Source organism: Periplaneta americana, chromosome 10, assembly GCF_040183065.1.
Source record: "Periplaneta americana isolate PAMFEO1 chromosome 10, P.americana_PAMFEO1_priV1, whole genome shotgun sequence".
Lineage (NCBI taxonomy): Eukaryota > Metazoa > Arthropoda > Insecta > Blattodea > Blattidae > Periplaneta > Periplaneta americana.
Window position 1 is genome coordinate 94,931,613 of NC_091126.1, and position 16,658 is coordinate 94,948,270.

The following is a 16,658-nucleotide window of genomic DNA, read 5'->3' on the forward strand; positions in this document are numbered from 1 at the left end:
GAAACCTTGGTCGCAGAGTCATTTTCCCACAGCAAAGAAGCTGAAGTAGCACAGCCATTGATAAATGTTTTGTACACAGAATTAGACTGAATTCCTATTCGACAGAACCTATAATCAATGGCTTGTCTGAACATGATAAACAAATCCTAAGTGTTTCCAATGTCACTGAACAATTTCAAAATATTAATTTAAAAACTAAGAAAGGATCATAAATGCTGTATCTAGTGATTATTTACATTTATGTCTACAAAATGAATCTTGGAAAAACATATATGATACTGGTACTACTGATATTAAGAGTAAATGTATTGAATTTTTCACTTAATTTCATAATCACTTCAGTGGATGTTCTCCACTCAATGTTGTGAAAAAATTAAAAAGTAAAAACATGTAGATAGCGCAGGGACTTCAAAATCTCATGTATTAAAAAGAAGAATCTATATGTAATGAGTTGCAATGTAATGATCCTCATGTTCTTAAATACTGCAAGAAGTACAGTGTAATTATTCAAAAATTATGAAAGAGGGAAATAGAATATATTTGAATAGAAAAGTACAAAATTCAGATAATGCAATTAAACCTATTGGGAATATTATTAAATTTAAACTTGTAGATATCCTAAGAAAGAAAATATTTTTTCATTAAAACCAATGATTATAAAGTAGAGGATCCCAAATCTATTGCAAATTCTTTTAACGTACTATATTATATAGTACAGAAATATTATTGACAACTTAAACATTCAAGATTTTGCAAAAGATACTGCAATTGGTTACTTAACAGATGCATTTAATAATTAGTATTAATATATGTAATTAGTCAATAACAGCAACAGTGCTTATACATTCAATCATAACATGAATAAAATTGAATGCACTTAAATTAAACAATATTGCAAACATGTAGATAAAATAGTTAAAATTAACTGAAGGGGTGAGAATGAAATAATCCAAGGCCATACTTTTAACAAAAATTGTTTTGTGCGAGTGCATTTCTTACACATATGGGAAAGCTACTAATAAAATATTGTAATAATTACGCAGCAAATGACATAGCCTAAGGATTCTAAACCTTTGTAAAAGTTTGTCTATTATATATATTTTTAAATTTAATTTTAATTGTTAGTTTTTAATATATATGCATTTACATTGTATATATGTGTGTGTGTATAAATGCATTCATTAGATTAACGTTTATAATATTATAACTTGTAATTTTGTATTGTTTGCGATCATTAACACTTAATCTCAGGACTTCGTAAAACTCTATTTCAACGTTACTTAGCTATTTCAACATTATTTAGATAAAAAAAAAATCGTTGTGTAGAGTAAGAATCGAACTCGTACTCTTCTACACAACACGCAGTAGTCTTACCGTCTGAGCTATTGAAACGACATGAAAGTTTTCTTTTCTGTGCGGAGTGTCGATCTAGCCATGACGGTCCATTGTCGATTTAACTACACGATTTATGTATACATTTATATTTTAGTTAAGTAATATTATCATATTTTTTGCAGTTTTTGAAGTGAATTTCGGAACGATGCTAGTAACAAACCAAATAGCCTGGATTTAAGTAACTCAATATTTGTTATCTTGTGTATCGGTGCTCTGGTCTCTGATCATGCGCAGTGTCTTACATCTGAGACTTGGGAATATTCAATCGTCTCATCCTTTTCCAGGGAAACTGTACATGAGAGTCAGCCCATTAAGGCACTCCTTTCCTGTACTGTTCCTAAGGTACGACTTCTTAAGTATACGAAAAGTAGTTACAGGGAGAGTTGCTATTATTATGAACAAGATGTGTATTATGCAAATCAAACTATCAGGTATAATTCCCTGTAAAGTTGGTTTGAATAATTTCGAGGGAAAAATTGTTCCGGGGCCGGGTATCAAGATGTGTATTACTGGAAGTAATAAGTACTGTTATAATGTTCCTGTTTTTCCTGGTGTGCTCTGGGGGCCAGTGTATATAAGCCCAATGAAACTTAAAAGATGGAAGTTTAGTTAAATATACAATTTTTATGGAAGTGATATTCTGTAAAAGTAAGTTTGAGTGTTTTGATGCTGAGAAACCTGATGTAGACTGATTATTTTAGAGTTTATTGCTAATTAGGTTATGGTGTTCCTTATTGATTTCTATAAAAAAAACTGCAAATCATCAGTGACTAAAGAAAAGTGACAACATGAAATCGGCAATATTGCAGTAATGGATGGTTCCAACTAGCTGAAACTGAACGGATCTAACACTCCATTAGTGATGTTTGTGCAGCAAAATAATGTAAATTAGACAAATTTTGTCATAATATGTATGCACAATATTTATTAGAGAGTTTGCTTTAAACTGAGTCACATATATTGTCTAAAAATTCTGGAAGGAATGACTGGTGTACTACACTTACAATAACAGTTGGCCTACAGGACTACTGCCATCATTTATACCAACTATACTTCTATTCATGCGACTTACTTCATGGAGGGCGCATCTTGTTAGCCGCCCAGAATACAAGCCATTTACACTTAAGCAACATTGCCTAGTTGTAATGTTAAAACTCAGTTGCTATACTAAGTTAAATATTGCATGTGACCAGACAAAATATTGTAGCCATGAAGAAGGTGAGACATATAAACTAAGTCACGTGAAAAGCATTATAACTATACATTCACATGCACTAATTAATATAATGTAAATATCTTTATAGCCTGTATCTCCTTGCTGCAGATGTTTATGATTTGAATCTGAATTTTTTATTTATTCACAATTACCGATACTTTTTCTGGAATAAATTTATCCCTGCATATACAACCTATACTGACACTGTCAACATTTTCTCTGTAAGGTAAAAGAGCAAGCGAAGGAAGAAGAAGAACTCTGAAGACACTTTCAATTGAACAGTCACTTGGTGTTATTTTTTGCCACAAACTACAAACAATATATTATTACTTTTCAGTATGTATACACTGAAAGATACTACATGCATACATTCCAGATAAACTGACTTGTAGGTATTATGGACAAAATCCATCCTATGATAAAGACAAATAACAGCTACCACTAAAAGATACATAATATGTACTTATATATAGAAACATTTCAAAGTACTCTTTTGTTGGGACTGCTGAAATTGTATAGTTTGACCAACTATTTAAACCGACTATTTACATCATCACAATATTTCCTGAATAATCCTATCTCATACAATCATAAATTAAAATGAATTTCTTAATGAAGTGAAGAATTATAATCTAATAATATCCTTGGAAATTGAGACACCACATACTGATACAAATAAGTTCCAGAAGCATGTTATATAATAGGACTACTGTGTTTTCATATTTACGTAAAATTTTTATCTTCAGTAAAAATTACTTACCCTCTCTCCAAATTTATATTCAGGCATATAACCTCTAAGCAACGTTGTTAATGAAGTCAGCATTCTCATCCTACGACTTTTTGTATATTTGTTATAATTCAAATATTAAATCATTTTATAAGTAGGTCGTAAATCATCCATGCAAAAAATATATATATATATATATATATATATATATATATATATATATATATAAGACAAAATGCCAATTAGCAAAAGGATTTGATTTAAAATAAAAATTACAGGTACACACTAATACAGAATTTTTTTTATCACTGCACACCATGATCTCAAGAAAGATGTATTTATGCACTTGCTAATTCCATTTTTAAGATGCAGTTTATATTATTTAAATAACAAGAAGTTCTTTACAAATGCCACTCTCTGCTGTTTACCAGAAAGTTATTCCCTTTTACAGAACACAGCCATTTCCAAGCAAATTGTGACCTGCTTTTGAGATTTTTTACTTGGTTATTTTAATGACGCTGTGTCAACTACTGGGTTATTTAGCGTCGATTGAATTGGTGATAGCAAGATGAGCCCGAGAATTCGCCACAGATTACCCGACATTCGCTTTACAGTTGGGGAAAACCTCTGAGAAAACCCAAACAGCTAATCAGCTCAAGCGGGAATCGAACCCACACCTGAGTACAACTTCAGATCAGCAGACAAATGCGCTACTGCCTGAACTACGTCAGTTGCTCTTTCGATGTTAAAAGTAGAAATGTGCGTATCTGTTATTTACATTATATGGTCGAGAAGGCCATTTACCTGTATGCACACTTCTAATTTTCAGAACACACTCTCGAAACTCAATTAAGTTCTTCACATTAAATTTGATTAGTTTCTACCTTGATATTTTCTTTAAGTTCATCTAGAAAATGAGGATTATTCTCATGCACATTACTTTAATGATTCCTCAAGGAACAAATCTCAATGGATTTCAATTAGAGAATATTCACACAAATGAATCAAACCGTGATCATCAAAGACATAACAAATTACATTATTGAAAGATTGGCCATGCATGAAGTATGGCTAAATTGCAAAAATTAAGCACTATTACTATCTTCCCCAATACTTTGGCAAAAAATACAGTAAAAATCACGACAATATATCTTTCTAGTTATACTATCCACCTCAAAAAAAGGGCAATAAACTTGTTTGCACTGGTGGCACACCATACTTCCAATTTAAAATGTGCTCAGGGACTTCCAGTATCTAGTCCAGTAACTTCCTTTGACAATTTAAAAAAGAATTTCTCCATGAAAATCAGTTAATGTGTGATTCATATAAAAAGTTGTTGCTGAAAATTATACATCATTTTCTTATCACAGCCACATGACTATGTACCAATTTTATTGGTTTGATCTTCCAAATACAATGAATACTTGATTATTTGGTCCACACCTGTTGAGTAATGGTTAGCATGTCTGGCCACGAAACCAGGTGGCCCAGGTTCGATTCCCGGTCGGGGCAAGTTACCTGGCTGAGGATTTTTCTGGGGTTTTCCCTCAACCCAATATGAGCTGGGTAACTTTCGGTGCTGGACCTCGGACTCATTTCACCGGCATTATCACCTTCAACTCATTCAGATGCTAAATAACCTAAGATGTTGATAAAGCGTCATAAAATAACCTACTAAAATAAGAAATTGATTATTTGTGTGACGATTAACAACTCTATGGCTTATCCATGGCACCAATTTTTTAAAAATAAACATTTAATTATTTTATAAACATATTACATTTCCATCCTTCATAAAATGTTCTTATAACCATTACGAGTTTACTAAAGTAACTAACTTTATTATGTAGTTCCATATAAATAATTATGAATGGTATAAATATATTACAGCTGCGCATTTTATATAATGTATTTGGATTATCCATTATTTTTCATTATCCACGCAATTTCTACACTCCACTACCGCAGATAAGAGAGAGTCTACTGTATTACCAATATCTGTCAACACTACAGAAATAAGAGTGCACTGCTGGAGACAGATGCCTCGCTAGTAATCCAATTTCCCAAGTTTCATTGCATTTGTAAACAACTTCTCTGTATACCCGCAGCATACTGTATATACCGAGAGTTGAAAAGCATTATTATAGTGCAATAAACACAAAAGTCTGTAATTACACCAAAACAACCACAACAAATAATAAAAACTAAAGAATCCTCATTTATAATGCACAGAACATGTACATGTAGCCTACATTAACCTCTCATTTTTACCACATTTTCCTAGTCACATGCCTATCGTATGTCGAAACGAATGTGGTTATCCCATGGGAGTCTACGATTTCATGTTACAACACACAGTAACTAAGCTATAAAATCTATAGCATATGAAATCTACATTAAAATTTCCGCATCACAGTACTTGCCGGCATAAAAAAACTATCAAGGTACTGAATATTATTGAGAAATTAAACATTTATGAGAGCACAATGGCTATAAAAACAGCGATAGGATAACGAGTATTCCAAACAGCTCTCATATATTTGTTATCAACAGAGCTGATATTTCACAAAAGAGTTCTGTGTATACTCCAGGACAAGCCTTAACGTCCTCATCCCATCCTCCTGCCTGAAAGCAACTTTAACAGATGCCAAACGTCAGACATCACAGGGTTGCAGGTTCTTTTGCTAATACATCACGTTATGGACCCTTCCACTGTTGCGACCATGTTATTTAGGAAATTAAATTTATTAGAGGCAAAAATAAGTAAGTACATGTAAAGATTTAAAAATAATAAACTTAAACACAAACCGTTTAAAGCAAAACAAAGGAAACATAAACTATAAATTAGCAAATAATATAGACACAGATAAGGAACTGAAATTCTGTGCACCTGCAGAGAGAGAGAGAGAGAGAGATTTAAAGAAAAATAAATCATCTGGCCTTAATTAAGGATGATCACGAGGATCTGGAAATTAATAGCAAATATAATGAATTAAAGATGAAAATTGTTATAAAAATAAATTGTATTAATTAAGCACCGTTGATATCAATTATAAAATAAAATCTTAAAAGATAACCTTAAAATTAAACTCATAAATAAAAGATTTTAGTTAAAGTTAGCATATGGCATATTCTTAATTAAGACCTTGTGAGTGGTATAAATGAAATTGTATAATCTGCAGGGAATTTTTAAGAATTTGGGAGATGATTTTTTTTTTAATTTCAAAAGATGGTATTTATAATCGATTTAAAAATTATATGTAAATACGCTCTTTTCATCCGCTCCCTTAACATCCCTATATAAAACCATGTAAAACCCATCGCTTAATACACTCATCACCCCGTTTAATACACTCTTTCATCTGCTGAAAATTCTAAAATATCGTACTTTAAAGGATACTGAGAAAATTTTCCTGGACTTCTACATTTACCACTACCACCTGCATATTCAAGGATTTGTAGGCGTCATCTCTGTTTAGTGAATGCAATAGAATGGAATGCGACTCTTGAGTACCTGCAAGATTACTGTATTTAGAGCCTGTCTTTCTTGCTGACAGTTTTAAATCACTATGTCAGTAAAGACTTCACAAAGAGGAAGTGGAAGCGATAGACACTCGAAATCCTTCTTGCAATGAAGCCCTTGCTGCAATATCTGTGATTCGTAAATTCGTTAATGTTTCTAGTAGTCAAATTACTGATGCCACTTCCGATTTAAATCATGTGGAAAAACGCAATTTATTCATAGTACTGGATCAAGTGCAAGACAGAAAACAGTTTCTTACTTTTTAATAAAGGGGCACTTTAATTGATAAGACAGTGTATTTGTTCTGACATTTTCTGAAAGGAACGAAAGTAAAATAACCTTCTATCCTGCATAATTACAGTATTTAATCCTTACATTTCTTCAACAAATGTTTATGCTGATTCATACCTTTGTGTTAAAATTTAAAAAATCCAAAAATGACCCACTTTCACTAATACGCGGTCCTGTTTAATACGCTATTTTTATGCGGTTCCCTGAAGAGTGTCTTACCAAGGTTTCACTGTATAATGAAATCTCTTCTCCAAGAGGTTGAAGGTATAGGATTGAGAATTTGATCATGACATAAGAAGTTATCTAATACAATTGCAGACGTTCTTATAAACATTGTAAGACTATTTTTAAATCAATTTTCGAAAATTTCTACATTATGTGTAACATAATCAACTGAAGCATCAGCCATCTTTCTATGGGTCAAAAACATAGATAGCATCATCTATGAATCCTTGATCTTCTGCCACATTGTGTGATGATAATTCTATCGTACTTGTGGTCTGAAGTTTACATCACACAATTGTCTGTGTAGTCTGATGAACCTTTCATTCGACAGGAGTTGCTAACTATTGTACCATGTCTCGTCTAAATATGCATCTTTATATCCTTCTCTAGAAGTCACTGAATATTATCCAAGTATTAGTAATGGCAAGTAATTTCATTGTATTCAGCTGTAGTGAACTTTCTTTTCATAAAGCCATATTGGAATTCCATGGTAAACGAAAGTCTATGCATGGTCTTTTTTCACACATGGAAATTCATATTCAGTCCCCGTAGTATTTCCCACATGGCTTGAATCAAGTTCTCTGCAGTAGGTGGGTTATATGCCATTTCGATAACACTCTTAAATTGTTCTGTGCAATAGGACACGAGAAGAGATATCAATTCAGTCAAAAAAGAATTTAGACTTCTTCTTCTTCTTCTTCTTCTTGTGTTGTTTAGTTGAGTCTGATAGCTGTAGTGATTGAGGGATGAAATTTTCTTCACCATGATTAATACCTACACCTGTTGCATCCACAGTTAATTTATTTAAATTATTATTTATTAAAATGTCCCATTATCATCTAGAGGATGCACTGCATTTCTAATTTTTTTCACCATCTTCACAGTCTGTGTCCGCAATTTCCCACCTTCTCCAATAACATGTTTTTTTAATTGTGAGGGTATTCTGAAATGAAGGACCGGAATTTGAATTCTCCTTTGTAGGAGTTCTTTGAGATGAAGGGCCAGAATTTGAATTTTCTTCTTCGTTTTTGGGCTCAGAAACTTCCGCACCACTTTAACTGCACTGCACATACAGCCACAGTTTCTATCAACATTTGCAAACTTTAGCTTTGTTTGTTTTACTGTTGTACCAGAATACTGTATGTACGCATTTAAGGAGGGGGAATCGAAATTAATGGTCTGTTAAGGCTGGTCCACAATAAACCGGGTACCGGAACCAGAACGAGAATGGGAAGTGGCAGAGGTGAACATGAAGATTTTTTATTCACAATAAACCAAGAATGGAAACGACTATACATATCGATATGTATATCAATAACGATATGTAAAGTCGATATTACGCATCCTAATGTTATTTGTGTATAATTGACCAATGATGTTCTCGTAAGTGCAAGTCAACCAACATAAATACAGGTTAACCAACTACCAAATTTGACACAAATATATACAAATTCAATTGACGTGGTAATCTGGTCACATATACACGTAGCATATATTGAAACTGATTCTACTGAATTTCTGAGTTAGTTAGAAACAATGGGTGAAGAAATTATGTCACTGGCTCCTTGTTACAAACTATACGACAATCAAATAGTTTTATGATGACAACAGAGTGAATCTAGTAGGCTTTGATAGGAAACAAGAATGGCAAATTTAAAACTTCGCCAACTTTCACATTCCCGTTCCTGGGCTCCGGCAAGCTTCTCGTTAATTGTGAATGCTCACATTTAAACATATTTATTTTAACAATTTTTGCGTTCTTGTTTTCGCTGTCGTTTCTGTTCCCGATTTATTGTGGACTAGGCCTTAGCATCTGGCTTCTTGGATAGGGGGGAAGTGAGTTATTATGGAGACAAAAATCCCCGACCTCCCTGATATGAAACACGATAATTTTCTTGACAATGTGGTTAGCATCCTCTCCTCCTTAAACAGCTTGTTCCTAAAATGAGACAACATTTTTAAAATACATTTGAAATTTCTATCCTCTACTGGCTAGAAACTCTCACAAATGAGAAATTTGTATTGGTCAAATAATTGTAAATACCGAATTTTTTCCTTAACAAGGGTGTGGTCACTATTGTTCCTTTGTCGGTCTGAGGGGGGTGCCTTTAAGTAAATAGTTGGAAGGGGGAGGTTTCTTTGCCACTTCCAGAAAGAAAGGATGTTAAGGTTTGTCCCGAACTGTCTTCATTATGGTACGAAACTAGCAATAAAATTGTAACTTTTGAAAAATCGTCCTAGATGACATTTTATTTAAGTGCAGCATTGCTGGAAATAACGCTAGAAACATTACACAATTATTATTTTACTAAAAAAAAACAGACACACATCACATATCATATTCGTACATAAAATAGAACATATAGTGCAATAAAATATTTTTCATGCTAGGTACAGTATCTGAAGATTTGAAGCAAATTATAACTTTACTTACTATCAACAGCTCCACCTTGTGGTACTTTACCCAAAACGTTAATAAAACTGAAGTATTGTAGTAAAATGTTTCATCAACTTAACAGTGATATATGTAGTGAGACTATCAAAAATATCTTACAGAAGTGGTTGCCAGGTCCAGCATAGTGGTGGCCTTTATAGGCTGCAAACAGCCCAGGGTTGATTCCGATCTGTACCAAGGGAAAAGGTTTAGTATCACTGTAATAGAAATGGATGACAACACTACATTCGGCTTAAAAATAACATCATCCCATCGCTAAAATTAGTGTATCTTACTGCAAATCACTTTCTAGTGTTACTCAAATAATTTCGAATTTTCTCTCAAAATATGAAACATGAAAATTCATCAACCATTTCATTTGACTGAAGTAAATTATCTCAAACTACAAAATGGTTCTGAAGTGCAACAGTTAAAAATATCACATATCTATATGAAAATAAGGTTTTCTTTTGAACTAGACTATATACAAGAAACATTGTTTATAAGAAAATAAAACATTTAAGAATCATACACATTTACATGGATATAAGTTATTTTATGTTGTTTCGAATACAGAATTTAAGCTAAATATTTTTTAAAACATATCAAAAAGGTAATAGTATAAGTAAACGTTGTTATATAAGGTTATTAATATTATCAAGACAGCACAAGATAATGACATACTAACTTAGATGTATGTAATATTTGCAAGAAGGTGCATTCATTTTAATACATATTTTATGAAATTATAATTCAATTTCCAAAATGACTGCTGGTTTTATATTAGTTTCATTTGTAATATTTCTTCAGAAGAAAAATTGAGTCCCCTTTCGTGTTCTTTGTTTTTCTTAACTGAAAAAAAATTGTGATGTATATATAATCATAGTTTTCTTATTACTACTCTTTCAAACAGAAAAAAAATTCTTTTGAAAATATCACATATTTTGAAGATAAGCATTACCGCAAAAGTACTTTATCAGAACCAACATACAATTTACATATGCAAAACAAATTTATGAGAATTGCACTATCTTGATGGAAGACCAAGAGCATATTCAGTAACATTTTTCTTATTAACTTTGTGTATAAACATCTTTAATATATATTTCTACTCTCTCCTATTCTCCTTAACTCCCTTGCCTCTCAGTCTATTTGCCTCAGGTGTAACAGAAAATTATCCAAATTTACATTAAAATAGAGTTTTCACACTCCACCCAACCATAATTTGTTAACTTTATATTCATATTAGTAGTGCCGTATTAATAACATGCAATATTAACGTGTGGTAATAAAATAAGAGTTTTCATAATAATGTTTGTACATTCGTTAAATTTGTTTGTCGTATTGATTTCTTCCTCTTCCTCATTTTTTATTGTTATTGTTAAGTCATTTTAATTGTATACATTTCTCCTTAATAAGGGAATGAAAGAACTTATACAAATTGCGGATTTATGTAGAAATTTAGGTGTAGAAGGCACATGAAAGAACATCAACCTATTTGAAACATCAAAACATGCGATAAGTGTTTTAAAATAATTAACAGAAACCTCAAGAAATTGCAAAAGCGAATGTTTACATAATAATGTTGAAATAATGTTGAAAATATTGAATTATGAGAAATTTCAATGTGTGCCAAAAAAATTATAAAATGAAATAAAAATGAACACTGTATACAAAGTAGCATTGTAGTATTAAACTCAGTTTTCAACAAAATCTCTACTGTCAGACCACATATTTTGAAGACATAGCTAATATATTACACTTTTCTTGTAGTGTTTTTTCACTAAAATTACAGTGAAACAATTTTATTTCCTTACTGCTAAGCAGCACTTTCACTGTCTGCAACTTCACTATCACCTGTCATCATGCAGGCCATAAGATAATCACAAAAGAATCTGTTGGGCAGTTATTCATCATTACCTTTAATTATTATTACATTAAGAAAACATAACACATAGCTTTATTTTAAAATGTTCTACAGAAAATGTTATACTGTTTAGGGATTTCATGGGTGAAAACACGTCACTTCCTCGTACCATTTTTTCTTGTTCAATGCAATCTTTATCAAAATTTTCTTACAAAATCACGCAATATGGAATGACTGAGAAGTGTAATACATGAGAAACATAACACTCACTGTTGTAGTAAGCAAAGAAATATCCACTCCAATTATACATACGTCCACTACAAAAGAATTTCTCGCTCATACTGAATACCAGACCCATCAGAAAACTTAACACCCTTCCATAGGAACTGAGTGAGTACAAATGTCTTTTATTTGTCCTGCATTATCTTATTGTTATATCATCTTAGGCAGCATATATACAGGTGATGCACCAAAAGGAAACTCATAAGTCATAACACAGCCATGGAATTAAGTGCTGCTTATAGGTAACTCACTGATGCCTTTTGTCTTAATTTTTGCATGGGTAACATTTAGAAATGTAACTGGCAAAATGTAATGAAGTATACTACAGGAAATCCATACTAACCTTTACCGTTTTAATCACTTATAATTTCTCTTTGGGAGTTAGTATAAACTTGAATATTATGATCTCTGTGGTTCTGGGAGAATTTATAATGGTAACCAGGGCACGACTGTCGTCCAGTGTGTCAGGAGTACCAATATAAATTCTCCTAGAACTATGGACATCATAAGATTCAATTACAAATTTATACTAACACCCAAAGGGAAATTACTCATTAAAATGGTAAAGGTTTATATGAATTGCTCTGTATAACGAAGAGCAGATCCACATGCCAAGAGCATTTGAAGGATATAATATGAATGAACCTGTATTTATCCAATACTTAGAAATCACATCTTACACCAGATTGGAAAGAAGTAGCTGTAAATAAACCTACTAACACTAAAATGATGATCTTTCATTTCAGTTACTGTTTTATGTCAGAATCAAACAATAGGCTAGTGACACTCCAGTGTCTCTTAAAAGAAACTACTGTAGAATCAGATTCTTGGCATATTGTTAGATTTGTGGTGAAGTTGCTTAATGCAGGTTTTCTGAAAGCAGTCAGTTCGTTCCATCAAACTCGTCACAGCATTACTCAATGTCGTCATCTTACGAATTCTGAATGATGTGACCAGAGCAAGAGTCGTTACGTAAATAAGTTAGTTAATTATATTTTAACATTTCGGGAATGCAAGAATTGGCGTAAGAAGCAAATATATGTTACAATGTATCCCAGTATGAACAAAAGATTTGGAGAAAATATTTTGAGTTCAATCAATAGCTGAAACAAATTAATGAATACATTTTTATTTTTTTATGATAGGACAATCTAGTTGGAAGAGGTGGAGGTGCTGTGCACAAAGCAAAGTTTATATATAAGCTAGACTAAATTAAATCAGATTGACTTGAAAACACAGATATTAAATTCAGATGTAACACTACTCTATGAATAAAAATTACCTTTGTAGTCTGTGCTGAAGGGAAGACAAATAACTGCAGAGGGATACTAACAGCAATAGCGAATGTAGAGAACACTGATGGTATATGCCTATGCTCTTCAAAATTTTCAAGTGCTGGAAAGCAATTAAGGGATGAAGGGATGGTAATAATAATAATAATAATAATAATAATAATAATAATAATAATAATAATAATAACAACAACAATACTAACAATGTCATTAGTCTTCCCACTCTTCAATTCCTATGGGTTGGTATAGAAGCAATTTTAGATGTATGTATCTTTGATCAGTTCTTTGTAAATGGGTACCGTATAACATTTTGAACTCTAATGATCAATGATTTTCAGAATGTCACTAATTCCTAATTCCATTCAAATATTTTTACTTCTCATATGATCATTTAAAGCAGTGGTCGTCAGCACTTGCTGAAATGGGTAGAGTGCATGGAGGGTAAGGAAATATGCTCCATCATGCATAAGGGATAGAGACAGCATACCCGCCAGCAGCCACGAATGCACGCTAGGGCAGTGTCTTGTCCGCGAGTAAGAGACACTAGCCCAAGAGTGCAGTGTTCTGATGACCACTGATTTAAAGTATAGCTTCCTAAGGGACTCAGTAGCTCTATTTCCTTCACACTTATTTGAAAGAAGGTCAGTGTGTCATGGCAGATGAGAAAATAAAAACAAAATGATATTATGAAGGAAGGATTCTAGGACTGGAAAGGAAGAGGGTCATGGCCCATGTAATTAGTATTATCCCATCATTCACTTGAAGAGACTTAGGGAACTATGGACAACTCAAGTCAGGATAGCTGGGATCAAATCCCAGACATCTCGAAAATGTTAACTAATACAACACCATGCTTGGTGCTTGCTGCATTCCTTCATTGTCCTCATTGAGTTGTTAACACCTAGTTTTCAGCTCCCTACAGAAATGTTGGTACAACCAGTAGTGTGATATTCAGCCAGTACGCATTGGTTTGTGTGAACCGGTTGTTAAATTCCTCGTTGGTTCGCTGAACTGGTAACTGTAGTTTCATATTCATATTTATCACCAGGCCTATTAACCCTCTATATCCCTCTATAATTATTTTTTGAAGTCAGAAAATGTTTTCAAGCCTCTATATTAGTTGATAGTGATCTAAATAGCACATATTAATAAAATAAAATTTCTTGATTAATTTTTATTTTATATGACATGGTTGTGACTTCCAGGTAACAATGGCCGACAATGACATGGTGGTAAAATAAATATTGATATCTAGAGGGCAAAATATGAACTTCAGACAACATTAAAAAATGTAGGAAACAGCAGCAATAATCTAACTTTGAAGTCACATTGATAACAATGGAAAGAACATGCCCTCTCTTATTAAAAAAAATAGTACTGGATGTGACTCTCAAGCACACAGGTCAATAGAGGATTAAGTTTATTATAATGTACAACGGTCATAATACATATACAGTTGAAATTTCTTTATACTGTATGTAACTCTGTTCTGCATAATTCGTACTTATACGTAAATTTTTGTAGGTCCCAGCAAAATTACATTTAAAATGTGTTAATTAAACCTTATTTATACATAATGCATTTATACGTAATTCACTGTTATACATATTAAATGTCAGTGAAATACAATTGAGTTTTCGTAATTGTAATAAGCATATCCTGTTTTAAAAGAAACTTTGAGCGAATTTTACTTATCTCTGTCGATGTAGCGCAAAACAAAGACAAACAGTGCAATCAGAGCAGGTGGCTTTTGGCAAAGAAACGAAAGACAAAGAGGTGTACTGACACTTGTTTTGAATATAAGAATTTATTTCGTGGGAACAATCGAGAAGTAGGAAGTACACGATAAAAACTGTAGAAAGTACATGATAAAAACTGTAGAAAGTACACGATAAAAACTGCCGGTATCTGGTGTTTATTGTTGAACAGTGGTTCTGTCATTCAGTTGCTTTCCATCAGCCATGGAGAACAAAAAAAGGAAAAGTTATTCACTAGATCAGAAAGTGAAATTCATTCGAGAGGTGGACATTAATCCATACAAAACAAAAACTGAAATTGCTTCAGACTTAGTAATTGCTTATGAGTTTTTAAAATTGGGTGCAAAATCAACAAAATGCAGCCCTTAGCAAGAAGGGAGATACATAGATTTGGAAAAGGCACTTTTCACATGGTTCCAGCAAAAACGGGCTGCAGCTCTACCAATCAGTGGTGACATGCTGAAGGCAAAGGCAATAGATTTAGCTATCATTGCTGTTTTCAAGGTTTTATCAGGATGGTTGCAAGGATTTAAAGATCGTCATGGAATCACAGGAAGAACAATTTGTGGCAATTCAAAAGCCGTGGACGACGTCATGGTGCAACACTGGAATGAGGAGGTTCTACTGGGTATATCATAAGCGATTATCAGCCTCAAAACACCTACAACTGTGACGAGACTGGCCTATTCTACAATCTCTTTCCTACTAAAACATTAGCTGAAAAGGGTGACTCATGCCATGGAGGGAAGAAAGGTAAAATTCACGTAACAGTTCCTCTCGCCACCAATGCAGACAGATCTGATGAAGTTCCCCCACTTGTTGTAGGAAAATCTAAGAATTCGAGCTGTTTTATGGGTGAGAAAACATAACCTATGGAATATGAATCCACTAGAAATTCTTAGATGACTATGATTTTAATGGAACATTGGTTAAAAAAATGGGCATTAGAATGAAAAAGAAACAGAAGAAAATCCTTCTTATGGACCGATGTGCAGTACACCCATCTGAAATAGTTTTGGAAAATGTTCGAGTAGAATTTTTCCCTCCTAACTGTAGTTTTGGAAAATGTTCGGTCTTACTAGAAGAGGCTGCCAATGATGATGATAGTAACAAAGTTACCTCTACTAGAAGATGCATATTTCGATACTTTTGTGCATTTTGATGATAAACTGGCTGTATGTGGGAAACTACAGGATGATTGAGATAGTGGACCAGCTTCAAGCAACAGTGACAGTGATGGAGATGATGACTTGAATCTTGAAACATCTAAATTGGGTGAAGTGTTAAGTGCAATCGATGTGTGTAAATGTTACATCAGTGTGAAATGTTGTGAAAAAGCTCTGAATTCATTAATAAGTTTGCAAAATGAGGTTTCTACAATTAATGCAAGAAAAATGAAACAAGCCAAATTATCTGATTTCTCTGAAGCAGGACCAAGTTCAAAATAGTAATACTGTACAGTATTTTTTCTTTTAATACAGTATCTTTGTTGTTTGTAAAGTTTTAGGCATGTAGACCCATTGTATTTTTTTCAGTGAAAATTGTGTCAATCTGATTTCTAAGTAATTCTGAGTTGCAAGTAGTCTTTACTCATCCTCTTGATATACGTATAGTGAAGTTTTTTTAGTAGGTTATTTTACGATGCTTTA

General features: G+C 32.8%; 1 protein-coding gene across 3 annotated transcripts in view; it reads right to left on the minus strand.

The window, feature by feature from the left end:
- Window positions 1–16,658, minus strand: part of Tdg (Thymine DNA glycosylase) — a 242,197-nt gene that overhangs the window by 85,594 nt on the left and 139,945 nt on the right. For 2 of the 3 annotated variants that reach the window (XM_069837946.1, XM_069837947.1), the window contains exon 5: window positions 9,932–10,001. The exons of the other annotated variant lie outside the window; for it this stretch is intronic. In XM_069837946.1, the coding sequence (XP_069694047.1) occupies window positions 9,932–10,001 (70 nt within the window). The remainder of the gene's footprint in view (window positions 1–9,931; window positions 10,002–16,658) is intronic. 3 annotated transcript variants of the gene reach the window in all.